Below are 14,743 nucleotides of genomic sequence, written 5' to 3'. Positions count from 1 at the left end.
CATCAAACATGTGAACAAACTTAATGTCAGAAATTAAGTGAAGAACAGACATTATTCTGGCTCTGTTAAGTGGCACATCCCAATCATTCTCAAACCCTGATTCAAAAATACGTGGCTGGTTAAGATCATCCTTTTTCACCAGTCTGTTATTGAAATCCTTTAATCTCAGACTCACCCTCATGGAAATTACAAAAATAGGATGTCTTCTTATTGGTTGGTTTTTGATGTTTCTTACCAAATGTACATGATCCCTATTTTCGTCGTCTCTACTTCTTTGCTGCCCTTGGTCTCCTAAACGATGAGATACCAAGTCTGTTCCCAGGATTCTGCAATATCCTTTCCTTTTTGCTTTTTCTGCTTTTTTGTTCCCCGAGTTGATCTTTGCTGGGGGCCAGACGTTATTGGACTGGGTATGTGTACTGTTTCGTGTTCAAGTTGTACCTTGTCCTTTTTACATCGATTCTTTCTTGTCATCTTTAATCTCAATGATGGACTGATATATTCCACCTGTATTTTTACCAGATATATCTGTTTGTTCTCTCATCTTAGTAACCCCCAAGATCTTTCTCAGGAATGTTCTGGATCCTCTATTCATTGACTTGACTCGTCCTTTGTTTTTTAATTTCTTACTCGTCACTTCTCTCATGGTCATTGCTCTTGATGTAGAGACTGTCTCAGTCAAATGTCCTTCATTCCTCACAGGGACAGTTGTCATTTTTTTTTACTACCAGGACAATTTTATCATTTACCGATAGTTTTACACTCTAATGAATGCCTGTTATCCCGTTAATAGCGTACTTTTGATTTCTTTCAAGGCAGACAAGTTCTCTTACTTACATGACAACAGTATCGTTATGAAATATTGAAGAACAATATCCAAGGCCGCCACTGGCTGTTTCCACACTCGGATGAGGGTCTACTAAGAGACTCATCACCTTAAAATGAAGTGAGGTGCAATCAGAATCACCCACGTGTTAGTTTCTAATTTCCTCTTCTCCCACTTGATTCGTACTGTCCACTATTCTTGGAGAGTCAAAAAAGTCTGGGTGAAATGCTTAACCTATCAGTTAAACCGTCCTCTGCTTGTATTTCTTCTAAAAGACTTTGTACATACGTCTAGAAGAAACGTACTTGCATGTATTTCTACGTTGCGTAAGACTGGACCTGAAATCTCAATACCGTCTTAATGTTCCTTGACAGACTTGGCTGACATCAATAAATCAATTGGTGGTTGGTCTGCTTCAGCCCCTTGACGAGAAAGTCTCGACTGGACCAGCAGAAAAAAAGTTAGATTTCGTTGCTCTGTTTGCCGAATTTTGTTGTTCTGAATCTGCAAGTCCTCTTCCATTTCTTTAACTAGAGGTGTGGAGGGCACCACTTCTTGGGTTATATCTGCTTTTCCTGCCTTTCATTGCATATGCAGCTACACTAGTGTTCAGTATTTATCAAAAACAGTTAGGCCTCACTTCCACAGAACTGTGCCTCACCTGAAGTCAGCGAAGCGTTGTTTTTGCTATTGGATTCCTGTCCATGTTCAGTGTTGTACATTTAGGAGACGGGCAGCTCCAAGGCAACGTTCCCTGCAGTCACTACCACTCACTCATCTCCTCACTATTGCTATTAAGCTCTGGTCGCCCTTTGCTCTAATCCTCTGACCGACTGGCTAGGCTCAGCCAATGACACTAACCGGCACGACTCTGGCCGGCGCCACTCAAGAAGAGCAGTTCACCACAGTTATCTAAAAGCTGGTATATGTTGACACTTCGCTTTTGTGCAGCGCTCTGACCTGGCTAATTGCCTCGCACACCAAAGGTACAGTGAGCTCAGCTCAAACCTAGTTTGTCTCACCAGGCAGCTTTATCCACAATTGGCTTATTCAACACGTTTCCTGCATTTAACTTGTACAGCTCAGCCTGAAGTCCAGAAGTCAGCCGATGACCCCCCCACACATAGCAACTCCAACCCACTTCCGCCAAACACAGGGTGTAGGGGGACCTAGGAAAGGCAGGGAATATCCCATGGGTAGTTGGAAGGCGCCTCAGCCGTGTGTGGGCCACTCCTGTCACCTGCTCTCACATTCACAGCTCTGTCGAATCAACTTTCAGCTCTGCTCCTCAACTGCTGAATCCAGAGGAAAGGACCTTGCATCTTACACGCAATGCAACACAACACACACGTCAGATCGTCAAGCCGCGCTGAGCAGTGAACTGAGTCATCCAATTCGACAATCGTTTACCTACCATTATGCACAATGCCTTTGAGTCTTTACCATCTTGTGACTTTGGTCTTCTAGCTTGGAAAACATTTTTGGTAGGTGTTGCCTCGCTCAGGCACCTTCTCTTCAGAGTATTCCTGCCTCCTTTTTCACAGAGCAAGATCACAATACTCCGAACAGTTCCTTAATTCTGAAAGTCTTACATGGAGTTAACCCAAATCAGGAAATGGAGCTCCCTCCGTTTTATCCTATACACCATTATGCTTCTTCAGTTGAAGAAACGCTCTACAAGTCTGACCTTTCCGGATGCCTCCAATTCTACTTAAAAAGAAAAAAATCCTTCAGGAAAAAGGATCACCTTTTTATAAGATATGAAGGACCACCAGGGGAGCGCAGAATGGCAGCCTAAAAAAGTTAGCTTCTTGGTGAATACAGTACTTTGTCCTTCACAATGCCCATTTGATAATCCCCTCACAGTAAATGCTGTGCTACAAGCTTGCCGCTCAGTGATAGACTGGTGAGGGCAGCATCTTGTCATGTGAAGGGATGCCCGTGTTAGAAGCCAAAGAATGTGATTGGTAGAAGTTTTTCAAGAAATGCTAACCACTGACATTGCTTCTGCACCACTGGTTTTTGGGCTATATACACCGCTGATCTAATATATATATTTCTGAGGCTTGTGGAATCTGCTTAGATACACATGCTGTTCATAGGCCGACATCTAGTGGAAGCTGTGGAATATTAGTTTGTTTTTCGAAACTCGAAAAGGGGCGTCGAACTAGGGCGTGCCAGTAATACTATCCCTAGTGTGACGTCCCATGTACCCATAATCCCTCCCGCATGTAGGACCCTCAGATTGTTTTTTTCTGCCACACTAGTCGGACTTATGTTGTGGAGTTCTCTTGGCATTTGCCAATTATACCTAAATATTATTTAAAACTTTCCCCGTTATCTTCCATCCTACGCCGAAGATCGATGTCAGCGAAGATCGAGGGAACCAGCCGTTGAAAAACTACACGACGGACTTTGGGCCTTGGAAGGCCTCTGGCCTCGGCCCTGTACAAGCAGAGAGAGTGGGGGTGGTTATAACTTTCCCACATTTATTTCCTACATATACACAGCCCGCTGCCGTATTTACACATATGGAGAGTACTCATTTCAAATTCTGCCCTTAGTGTAAAAGGAGGTTTCCCTGGGTAGATGAGCACAATACGTGCAATCTGTGTCTCTCACGAGACCATCCCGAGACTACGTGCCGCGCTTGTAAGCTCTTCAAGCCAAAGACACTTAAGGACCGCTCGACGAAGCGCTGGGACCACTACGCCAGGCAGCTAGAGGCCATGGACGTCGAAGGGTCGTTCAGGGATGGCAGCAATGCCGCCGTATCGGACGGCGAAGGCAGAGAGGTGACTTCAGACACCCACGCGCAAGCCCTCGACCTCGGAGGACTGGTCAGTGTCCTAGTTATGGGGACAACACCTGGCGGCAGGAGCGCAACCCACACCACTCACTCTTAACACATCAGCCCCAGCCGTGACTCGACACGCGTGTCGAGCGATCGGCAACAGAAGGCACCGAGAGAGTGGTTCAACGATTCTGTGTCCTCTGGGTGGTCCCGTTCGCGATCGCCACATGACGAAGGCCAATCGTCTGCGGTTGGAAAAGGTGCCGTACTCCCAAGAGTTCCAGAGGCTCGATCGTCAGAAGACGATTCCGACCTCTATGCTCCCAAGTCAAAGCGCGTAGCGTCTACTCCCAAGATTCGGCGCCCTCCTTCTACCTCCGAATCTCGACGCAAAGCATCAAAGACCAACTCCGAACCTTGACGCAAAGCGTCGAAACCCTCGGAAGCCCCTAAAACCTCCATTAAACATTCCTCTAGTCACGGGAAGGGGGATAAACAACACAAGAAACCTTCAGAACACCATAAAGAAAAACAGAAGGCTCCTAAAGTGATAGTAGTGTCGGGGACCTTGAACTTTTCGAAGAGTAAAATTGTCCCTCCCACTCCTCATGATATGGGCATGGATGAGGAACCAGAACAGGAGAGGTTTATTCCCTGTTCCAAGGAATGGAACTCAGCTGACATTGATAGGGTGATGAGAAGGATGTCTTTTTTTGCAGACTTCTATGAGAAAGACCCTAACTATTTCCTTAGCTAGGCCAACACACCAGCTACCTCTGCCCCTTCGGGGTCCAAGGACTCTCAACCCCTTTCTAAAAGGCTCTGCTCTGAGGCTCTGGCACAGGGAATGCTTGCAGACCCTTAGCTAATTGAACCTTACCACGCAGAGTCATATGGAGAGGAGACAGAAACACATATGCTGGAAGACCAGACATGAGTTTCCTATTATTGAGATGACGAGGACCAGGAAGAGGAACAGGAGGATGAGGTGGAAGTCTACAATCTTGACTCCCCAATTCCTAGGGACCCTCTAGTGAATGACTCAATGAGGTACTGGCTAAAGCAGCAGCTCATTTTCAAATGGACATACTGGATGTCCAAGAAGATGGGGATTTCACAGAAGAATTCCTAGGGAGCCATTACCCAGGCTTTCCCAATATTAAAATCTATCCAGCGTAGAATTGATCCCTCGCTGGTAACCCCAAATCTTACTCGTGCAGTGAATCCACGAGTGGAAAAATTATATCGGGCCGCACCCTCTGATCCCTTGTACATAAGGGGTCAATTAAAACCCGACTCCCTGGTAGTAACTACCAGAAAGGGGGCAGGTACACCTCTAGCTTCTTCAGAAGCTCCTCCCTATAAGGAGAGCAAAAGAATATATGCTCTGGGTAGGCAACTTGCCTCCACATCAGCCTATCAGACAAGTATTGCTTACAGTACCACTCTTTTAGCAAGCTATAACTGCCATCAGTGGCATATATATATAAAAATATTTTTTAGACGAGATGCGGTTTTGTCAGGACGGGAAAAATCAAAAACGTGGCAGAGGTCAAAGCAAACCAAGAGGCAGAGGCAAGGGACAGAAATCCCGAAAAGGACTCGCCGAGGCCGGCGTGGGAAACGGCTCGGGCGCAAATCAGGAGAGCAGATCAACGCGCTCTGGAGCCAAAAAATAACTACCGATACCATGAAGCTATGTCAAATCATCAATCTGTCTTCTCATGTACTTACTAAATCTCAAACCTCTGTCCTTTCACTTGGTCTTAACTTTTGTCCTACTAAGGTCTTCGATTATGTTGAAGCTCGTCTGGACCTTGACAAATTCTTCCGCAAGATAAAACTGAAGAAATTCTTTAGTATCAATCCCAAGGTCCGTAAGCCTTCTGCCCCTCGGACTGGCTGTACTGACCTCCAGATCTCGGATATTCCAGTACTTATGAATCTGGCTAGCCTTGAAGATTCACAGTTTGATTCTACCAATGCTGACTTCACAGATTTTGACATCGACCCTAACTGGGATGTACGTACGAGACTTGAGAATAAATCTAAAGTCAATCCCCAGTTTCCCTTGGGTGGCTGCTTGGAAGCTTTTTATGATCTGTGTTAGTGACCTCAGAAAATTACGTACGAGCACAGACAAAGGCAAATATAATCTCACTGCTTCACAACTCAAGGCTATAGGCGAACTTCAACAACTGCCCAATATTGTTATCAAGCAAGCTGATAAGGGGTCGAACATTGTGATCCGAGTCCATTATGTCACCGAAGCCAACCGTCAACTAAGGGATCGGCTATGCTATACCAAACTAGCCAAGAATCCTTTCCCTGATATTCAATTGGAACTTAATGCTCTTTGTACCAAGTGGGTTGATATTGGACTCTTGGAAGAGGACTTTGTCAAATTTCTTGTTCCCTCTTGCTATACTGTTCCCACCATTTATTTCTTACCTAAAACACATAAATCTCTCATCCACCCTCCCGGGAGACCCATTGTTACCTTATGTGGTACCCTTCTTGAACATCTGGCTCAATTTATTGACGAGACCTTGTTTTCTTTTGTTTCTGTTCTACCTTCTTATTTGCAGGATACAAGGGATTTTCTACAACATATTAATGACACCCCCTGGGAAGAGGGTCTTCTTTTGACTACCCTTGATGTTGTTTCTCTCTTTACATCTATTGACCAAGTAGGAATACAGGCCTGTCAATTTTTTATGGAGACACGTTCATTGAATCATCATGGACATAGTTTGATGATTCTGGAGATGTTGCTTTTTTGCCTCACTAACAACGTTTTTTTGTTCGATGGTGCCTATTACCCACAAGTTAGGGGAACTGCTATGGGTAGTATCTTTGCCCCATCATATGCGAATTTAACAATGGGTTGGTGGGAGGCTACATTTCTATGCGATTTGCTTGCATCCAGCTTCTCTACTCAAATTGTGGCATGGTGGCGTTACATTGACGACATCTTTGTTATTTGGAAGGGCAGCGAAACTGATTGGTGTTAATACTTCTCACAAACAACTGCCAATGTAACCAATTTATGCTTTACAGAATGTCACAGCACCACCGAGGTGATTTACCTTGATGTGGTAGTCACTTTAGATACATCTGGCTTCCACACTGTCTTACACAAGAAACCCTCAAATACCGGTTTACCACTGCATGCTACTAGCTGCCACCCAGTACCATGTAAAAGAAGTATTCCGTACGGTGAATTTATCCGTTACCGTAGGAATTGTACTGATTTGGCATCCTTTGACCACCATTGTGCTCGCATGGCCATTGATTTTTTTTGCAACAAGGCTATAGCAAACGCAACATTGAAATGGCCTATATTAAAGCCCGAGGACTGTCTAGGGACAAACTATTGTATGGCACCAAAATCAATAAGACCTTAGCAGATGATGAACCCAGACTCATTGTCTCCTTTGACCATGCTTCCCACAGTGTCCGCAGGATCATTGAACGACACTGGCGCGTGTTGATCCTAGATAAAGATTTATGCCCTTTACTCTCTAAACGCCCTACCATTATGTACAAAAGAGTACCTTCGCTCAAAGACAAGCTTGTCTCCAGTTTTTTGTCTCCTAGTGTTTCTAGTCCTCCCTTTTCAAATTGGCTGGCGGTGTCCCCCATTGGTTTTACCAAATGTGCCAAATGTAAAGCATGTGCACATGCCATCCCTTGTAAATCCTTCTTGCAGCCAATCACTAAATGCAATCAAATTATTAATCACTCCATTAACTGTGACACCACTTTTGTTGTTTATGTCCTTTCGTGTCCATGTAAGAAGTGGTACGTGGGGAGCACTACCTGCAAGCTCAGAATTCTCCAGCATCTCAGGGCCATCAAAAACTTGGATCCCGCGTACCCCATGGCCAAACACTTTCAGCAGGAGCATGAGAATGATGTTAATTTGCTTACATTCTTTGCAGTTGCACATATTCCTATCCATCCTAGGGGTGGAGACCGCGTCCTAAAATTGAGACAACTAGAAACACGCTTTATCTTGGATCTTGATACCAAGTTTCCCCATGGACATAACCTTGATGAGGAGCTTTATACATTTTTGGGGACTTAAATTTGGAAGTTAAGGTTTATGTCTGTCATCTCTCCTGTTGCAGTTGTTTTTTGGCATAGGCTTTCTTTGTTGGTAACTCTTTCTCCTAATATATTACATCCTTGGTCTGTCTGTACTATTTTACACCTTATTTCATCTGTTTTAGTGTTCATATTGTCTATGTTCAACTATTTTATTTTTTGCTGTAGCACGACCCTTAGGGACTTGAGCTCTTTATTGTCCTTGTTTATTTTTCTTTTATTTTCTTTTTCTTGTCTATGTAACTCGGCCTTCCTTGTGTCTGTAGTCCTGCAATGGATCATGGCTTTTGAGTTTTAAATCTTTTCCTCTTAATTGGTTAGCCATGGACTTTGTCATTTTATGTGTATTCATTGCTGTCACTCTGGCTCCCGTATAATTGCATAGTATTGAGGCTGTTAGATATTTTTTAATGATGCTGACATTCTGCATTTTTTGCTACCATTGATTCCGGCATTTAGGCCCGGCATATTTGCACAGTATTATGCTGTTATGCACTTGCACTTTATTTCATCTTTTAATGGGGCCAGATTATTATATCATGCATTTTTATAGATTTTTATCTTTCAACCATTGCATTTGTGCTTCATTATGCTGCTACAAATGTATGCAATTGCATTTTATTCCATCAGCCAGAATGTTGAAAATGTCTATCTGTATATACAATTTTACTGTGACCGTGGTTTTGCATTTTTGCACATTACCTTGCTGCTATTATTGTGTGTGTATGCATTTTGCATTATTTTGCACTCTAATTTGCACATTACCTTGCTGCTATTATTGCCTGTGTATGCACTTTGCATAGTTTGTATCTTTATTTCGCTGCTATAACATCTTGCATATGCACTTTATCTCCAGTTACATAGAATTAGAATGTTATACCCTTTTTAAGGAGGATTAAGAATTATGCGATTCATCTTCTCATGTGGCTATTTAATACATTGTGCCTCCACTCGAAATTACGTGTCTCTATGTACACTGCTTGACTATTACTACTGACCTTGGAATTGCAGTGTTGCCTGTCATGGAATGTGCACATTAGAGCTCCATTATTTTGCTGTTTCTATGACCCTGCTTGCAGCGTTTTCATTTGTTTATGTGCTGTTCGACTTCTGGTGTTTCATCATGGCATTTCATTCCATCATGGCCGCTGCTCTTTCCATCTGCCTAGGCACTTTTCTGAGTTCCATAGACATAGTTAAAGGACTATACTGGCAACAACTATTAAGATGTTTTAGTCCCTTGTCTTTTCACGTGACCAAGCACTCAGTTGAGTGTGAAACGCGTTGTGTGCGGACCGTTCTGACAGGCGTCCTGCCTCTGTTTTTGCTACTGTTCCAGCCATACTTTGTATTTTTTTGTTTATTTCAAATAATTTCTTTGTGCAACATTAAATAATTTTTTGTGACCTTTTTAGTGTTGTGCGCTGTACTTTTTCCGTTCGGAAATTTGGGCATTCACTGTTCTATTTGACTGCGGAGAGTGCGGTTCATTTTCCTCTTTTTGTTGACATATATATATATATATCTATAATACCCATAAAACCACATACAAATAAATGCATAATAGATGTGCAAATGACAGCTTAAAGTAAACTAACAAATTATATAATGATCCACCTTCAGTGAAAAATCATTTCACAAAACATTACAACTTTCAGACAATCCGAATCCATGTTCAAATTAAGCAACAGACCCCTAAATCTTAGAAAACACGGATTACAGCTTTCAGGTAGGAAAAACGAAAATTGGAAGCTCCATCCAGCAACAGATCAATCTTTTTTTCCAGGCAAGTAAAAGTAATGTACTGACTGCAAAGTTAACCTTTTCCTGGGTAGTAGATTTGCAAAGAAATGATTAATTCCTAACCGTCCAGCCATTACCTTCAGTTTTGCACGTTTTGGAAGGCCAGCAGCAACATGTTGGTCTGAGTCATGGGAGGGGGGCGGGTGTGTGTGGAGAGGGATTGCGGAGGGAAGCGGGCTGTATGTTGGACTGGGGGTGAGTGGTGTGTGTGTTTTGATTGTGTGAGGGGACCGTATGTGGAGGGGGACTGCCTAGTAGGGTGTGGTACTTAAAACTGTAATTATTTTGCAAATCACGTTCAGAATGTTGAAGTTGGAGGATTGGCTCGAACCCCCAACCTTTGAAGTACAAGTCAGAACGCTTAGTGACTGTGTCACAGAGACTGGCTTGGACATGACTCTACAGCAAGCTATGTAATATCAATTGGAGCAAACGCCTGTTTTGAATTAACATGCCAAGATTCACAGACAAAACTGCAGAAATGAGATCATGTACAGTTTATAGTAAGGAGAAGTGCTGGAAATATGATTGGGTGGTGGTTGTGGGGGCGTGTCGGGGGAGGGGTGGTAATTGGTGGGCTGCGATGGGGTAATCCTTCTTTTATGTTGTTGGTCGTCCTGGTTTTTCGTTTAGGAAATCTGGTCACCCTACTGCCTAGGCATGTGGGTATTGGGGGTATATATGTGTGTTTGGGGGACTCTGAAGAATGTGTGTGGGTGCAGGCTTCTAGGTTTGAGAGGGAGTCGTGTGTGTGGAGGTGTCATGGGTGTGTCAGGACTGTGGGGGGTCTGTATGAGTTGGGAGTCTGTGTGGGGGTGTGGTTCTGTGTGTGAGGGGGGGTCCTAGGTGTGTGCGTGACTCTGGCCAGTCTGTGTGGCTGTGGGTGGTCTGTTTGTTGGGGGGAGGGTTCTGTGTGTTTTGGGGGTTCTGTGTGGGTTGGGGCCGCGTGTGTGGGGTCTGTGTTGTGGGTTCAGGGTCTGAGGGGGGTCCTAGGTGTGTGTGCGACTCTGAGGAGTCTGAGTGGGGTGTCTGTTTGCTGGGGGGATGGTTCTGTGTGTGGGTTGGGCCGTGTGTGTGAGGTCTGTGTGTTGTGGTTTCAGTGTGCGTTTGTGTACGCGTGCTGGGCGTTATATGTGGCGGTGTCTCTTGGGGTGGGGTCTGTGAATACGGGGGAGACGGTGTGAGTCTGTGGGGGTGTCGGCCGGTCGGCGAGAAGCAGAGTCCTGTGTGTGTTGGGGGTCGCCTGTGTGGGGTCTTTGTGTTGTGGGTTCGGTGTGTGAGGGGGGGGGTCCTGGGTGTGTGCGTGACTCTGGGGAGTCTGTGTTTTTTGGGGGGGAGGGTTCTGTGGGGCCGAGTGTGTGAGGTCTGTGTGTTGTGGGTTCGGTGTGCGTTTGTGTGCGCGCGTTGGGCGTTATATGTGGAGGAGTCTCTTGGGGTGGGGTCTGTGAATACGGGGGAGACGGTGTGAGTCTGTGGGGGTGTCGGCCAGTCGGCGAGAGGCGGAGTCCTGTGTGTGCGTGTGGATTAATCCCTGATCAGGGCCTGATGTTTATGTGATTGGACATGGCTTCTAGTAAAACGTGTAGTAATTTGAGGATCTGAAAATAATCTTGTGAGCGTTGATTTGTGATTAGCTATAGCCCCGTCCCGGATAGAAGCCGAGGGCCTACAACCAAAAGGCTGGCTCGCCTCGAGTGCAACACACGTCTGCAATGGTTTTCAGGCTCTACTAAACAGATCGCTGGTCCACATCCTAGCGCGGGGTGCTCTTGCCCTGTGCTGGTGAACTGTTAACCCTCTATCACGCATCCGCCTTTTCTCTGAACCTTCTTGCGCCCCCTATTCTGTGGAAACTGCTCTACCCTGCTTTGCATCAGGCCCCTTCTCCTTTTGAAAAGTGATGTCACTATGCAGGTGCTTATGAATGATTGACCTGATTAAGTAAGTGGTTTGTGTGTGGAACTGGGGGGCGAGGTGGGGCGGAGAACTGAAAACGTTGATTAGAAAGCAGGGTATTAATGTAAATGTATACAGACCCCATGATCCCTGGCGCTCTCTCCCCTCACTAGCCCCCACTCCCACCCAGGGCCGGCCTTAGGACCACCAGCGCCCTGGGCGATTTGGCGCCCCCCTCCCTTTGGCGCCCCCTTTCCCCGCGCGCGCCCTGGCCACGGAATGTAACTTTTTTTAAAAAAAAAACCTCCTCCCACAGGCGAGGAGGTAATTATATGAATTGCCGCGGGCGCATTGACAATGAGGCGCCTGCCGCCACTATGCCAGCTCGGGGGAGCCCTTAAAAGACTCCCCCGAGCTGGCGTGGCGGGGGCTAATGGCGCCACGGGGGCTCGTCGCCCGGCTCGCCCCCTCCCCCCCAAGGCCGGGCCTGCTCTCACTCCCCTATTTTAGCCGCGTTGCCATTACCAGCGAGCCCCCTCTCATTCTCCTTAGTCCGTCTCTGGCCCCTGGGGGGATTGGCATAGAGATGTTTAGGCTGGCATAGACGGCTCCTTGCTGCAGACCAGCGGCAGGTGTAGCAAGGTGTGCGGCGCAGAAGGGGTGTCTGTCAGAGCGCCCATTGGAGCAGGCGCTGCTGAATGCATGGCTTGCTTGAGAACCTGCACTGCTGCGCTTGGGGTGTCTGACGGCGAGGCAGCGCTTCTACTACTGATGGATGAATGGAGGTGCTCCGGTGTAGGAAAATGAGGGACGGGCAGAAAAAATGAAGGGAAACCCCTGCAACCATTTAGTCAACTTTGTGATCTTAAGGGCTGTGGAAACTCGTAGATAATTCTTAAAAGCAGTTTCACTTATTAAAATCCAATTGTTCGTCCTTACAGTCAGAGGGCTGTCCAAGAGGCTCGTGAACTCCTTAGGGAGAGGTATTGTAATAAAGGATGGGTCCCAAATACTGCTTGTACCCACTGGGCAGGGTAATGCACTATGTGCTGGCTAGAACATCGCTAGGCAAGGCAGCATACACTTCTAGAGGCCTGCTGTACACTGAGCAGAATCCCACTAGATCGGTGACATTCTGGGGGCCAGTCCGGGAAGGGGCAAAGCCGTTTATAGTTTGGGTGGGAGGGGTGCAATGACTTGTATTTGGAAGTGGCAGAATTCGTGCTGAATGTTTAGGAGGCACACTGCTGAGCTGTGTTTGTCCTTGGGGTTACCTCTATGGGGGATAGCACACAGGCCCTGGGACAGAGCCCTTTTGCTGTCCATCGCTGGTACCTACTGAGAAAGAAAAGCCACCGCTGCTTCAGGATGCTCTCACATCGCTCCAGACTAAAGTGAGTTGAGATGTCCTGGCAAGCCCCCTCCCCCCCCCCTCCTGCATGCCTGCAGCCGTCCTTGGTCTGACCTACCGCGTTGTGTCCATGATGTCTGGCCTTCCCAAGTGCACCAGCCTGTCCCTTCTCTCCTCCTGTAGTTGAGGGTTAACATGCAAGACCAGCGAATGTGTGCATATCGTGGGCTGCCTCTTGTGCTTCTGTGTTGCCTTGTCTGTCAATCTCTTGTGGCGCGGGACATTGTTCCGTCTTCCTCCAAGCAAATGAAGTCTTCTCTATACTTTAGGGGAAGTTGTGCTTTGTAGTTTCCAAATGCATTACCTTGGAAGCCTAGCCCCGTCTGCAATATTTCTGCCCTTGGAGTTTCACTGGGGAAGTTTGCTTCTAAAAGACTATTGAAACTGATAATGTTGGCTTTTATCGGAGGCCTACCTGGCTAATGTCTGGCCCTCCAGATCACAAGATGACGTGGCATTGCCACGTGTCCTCCTCAGAGTGCTGCTGCTACCGCCTCACCAGTTCCTCTCTCTTCAGGTTGGCGCATGCTGGAGCAGAGTGTTGGGGAGTGGCTGGAATCCCTGGGCCTGCAGCAGTATGAGCGGAAGCTGCTCCTGAACGGCTTTGATGATGTTCGATTCCTGGTGAGTTTACAGCATGGCACATATCACGCAACAGTCCTTTCTTCCTGCCCTTCTTTCTACCTGCTTGCTTTTCTTCTCTCCTTCTGTACTAGCTAAATTGTCTAAAATAAATGTCCAATCAATAAATAGTCTTGCCTAAATTTCCCTGACTTCTGACCGCTGCTAGTTGATCTGTCTTTCAACTCTATTTTTGCTAAAATTGCTATTTGGCTGCTTACCTTGCACGGTTTCGATCTGATTGCTTATCTTGTGCTTACTCTGTGACTGCTCATCTTGCACTGTCTCTGGCTGGCTGGCTCATCCTGCGCTGTCACTGGCTGTCTGGTCTATTTTGCGCTGTCTGGCTGGTCCATCTTGCGCTGTCTGGTCCACCTTTCCCTGTCTGGCTGGTCCACCTTGCTCTGTCCCTGTCTGGCTGGTCCACCTCGCCCTTTGTGTCTGTCTGGCTGGTACACCTCTACCTGTCTCTGTCTGGCTGGCTGGTCCACCTCGCCCTGTCTTTGTCTGGCTGGTCCACCTCGCCCTTTTTCTGTCTGGCTTGTCCACCTCGCCCTGTCTCTGGCTGGCCGGTCCAACTCACGCGGCATCCCGTTTGTCTGCCTGCTCGATTTGCGCTCTAAGCCTGTTTGCCTGCCTGTTTTGTTCTGGCTGCCTACTTGCCTGTCCACTTGCGATTCCCACCTCACCACCTCACCCCAAACTCATTGCCGTCAAATAGCAATTTGTAAAATGTATGTTTATATTGCTTTGGCATGAGCTATTGAGTCCACATGCGTGGGCAGCCTGTACATTAACAGGATATTGACCCTCTTGCTCAGCATTCAGGGTAGGGGAAATGGGGGTCCTTTTCATGTGTCCAGCAAATGGATCTAAAAGAAGCTTACGGTCGATGGAACTCCGTTGTTGCTAGTAAGCACGTTCTTCACCTCCAAGTTTAATCTTGGTTAGACTCTCCGAGGAGTTTGACATTGGTCTGCCCACGCGCAGTCTCCCTGTGCCTATCCCGGACCCTCGACAGTGCCCTGGGAATCCACGCCACCCCTGCGCTGCAGCATCTCCTCTCTGGAGACACCTTTTTGGGCCTCTTGTTTGTTAGATGGGCACTGTTGCTTCCGGCCCCTCGCTCTGCCTTCCTGGATTGCCATCTCTGCAAGGGCTCCAGAAGATGCTATGGAAGTCCCTTTTTAAAACCGACTTCAGCCATGTGGTTTGTGCCAGCTTCGTTAAATTTGCTTATAGGATTTGCAAAAAGTGCACGTGGGGGCGGGGGGTACCATGA

The 14,743-nt window shown here is 46.7% G+C and overlaps 1 protein-coding gene across 9 annotated transcripts in view; it reads left to right on the top strand.

The window, feature by feature from the left end:
• Positions 1-14,743, top strand: part of ANKS1A (ankyrin repeat and sterile alpha motif domain containing 1A) — an 855,968-nt gene that overhangs the window by 685,967 nt on the left and 155,258 nt on the right. For all 9 annotated transcript variants that reach the window (XM_069633488.1, XM_069633494.1, XM_069633490.1 and 6 more), the window contains one exon: positions 13,358-13,464. In XM_069633488.1, coding sequence (XP_069489589.1) covers positions 13,358-13,464 — 107 coding nt within the window. The remainder of the gene's footprint in view (positions 1-13,357; positions 13,465-14,743) is intronic.

The sequence above is a fragment of the Ambystoma mexicanum genome, chromosome 13 (assembly GCF_040938575.1).
Source record: "Ambystoma mexicanum isolate Mex_15411 chromosome 13, UKY_AmexF1_1, whole genome shotgun sequence".
NCBI lineage: Eukaryota > Metazoa > Chordata > Amphibia > Caudata > Ambystomatidae > Ambystoma > Ambystoma mexicanum.
This window is presented reverse-complemented; position numbering and strand designations above follow the sequence as displayed.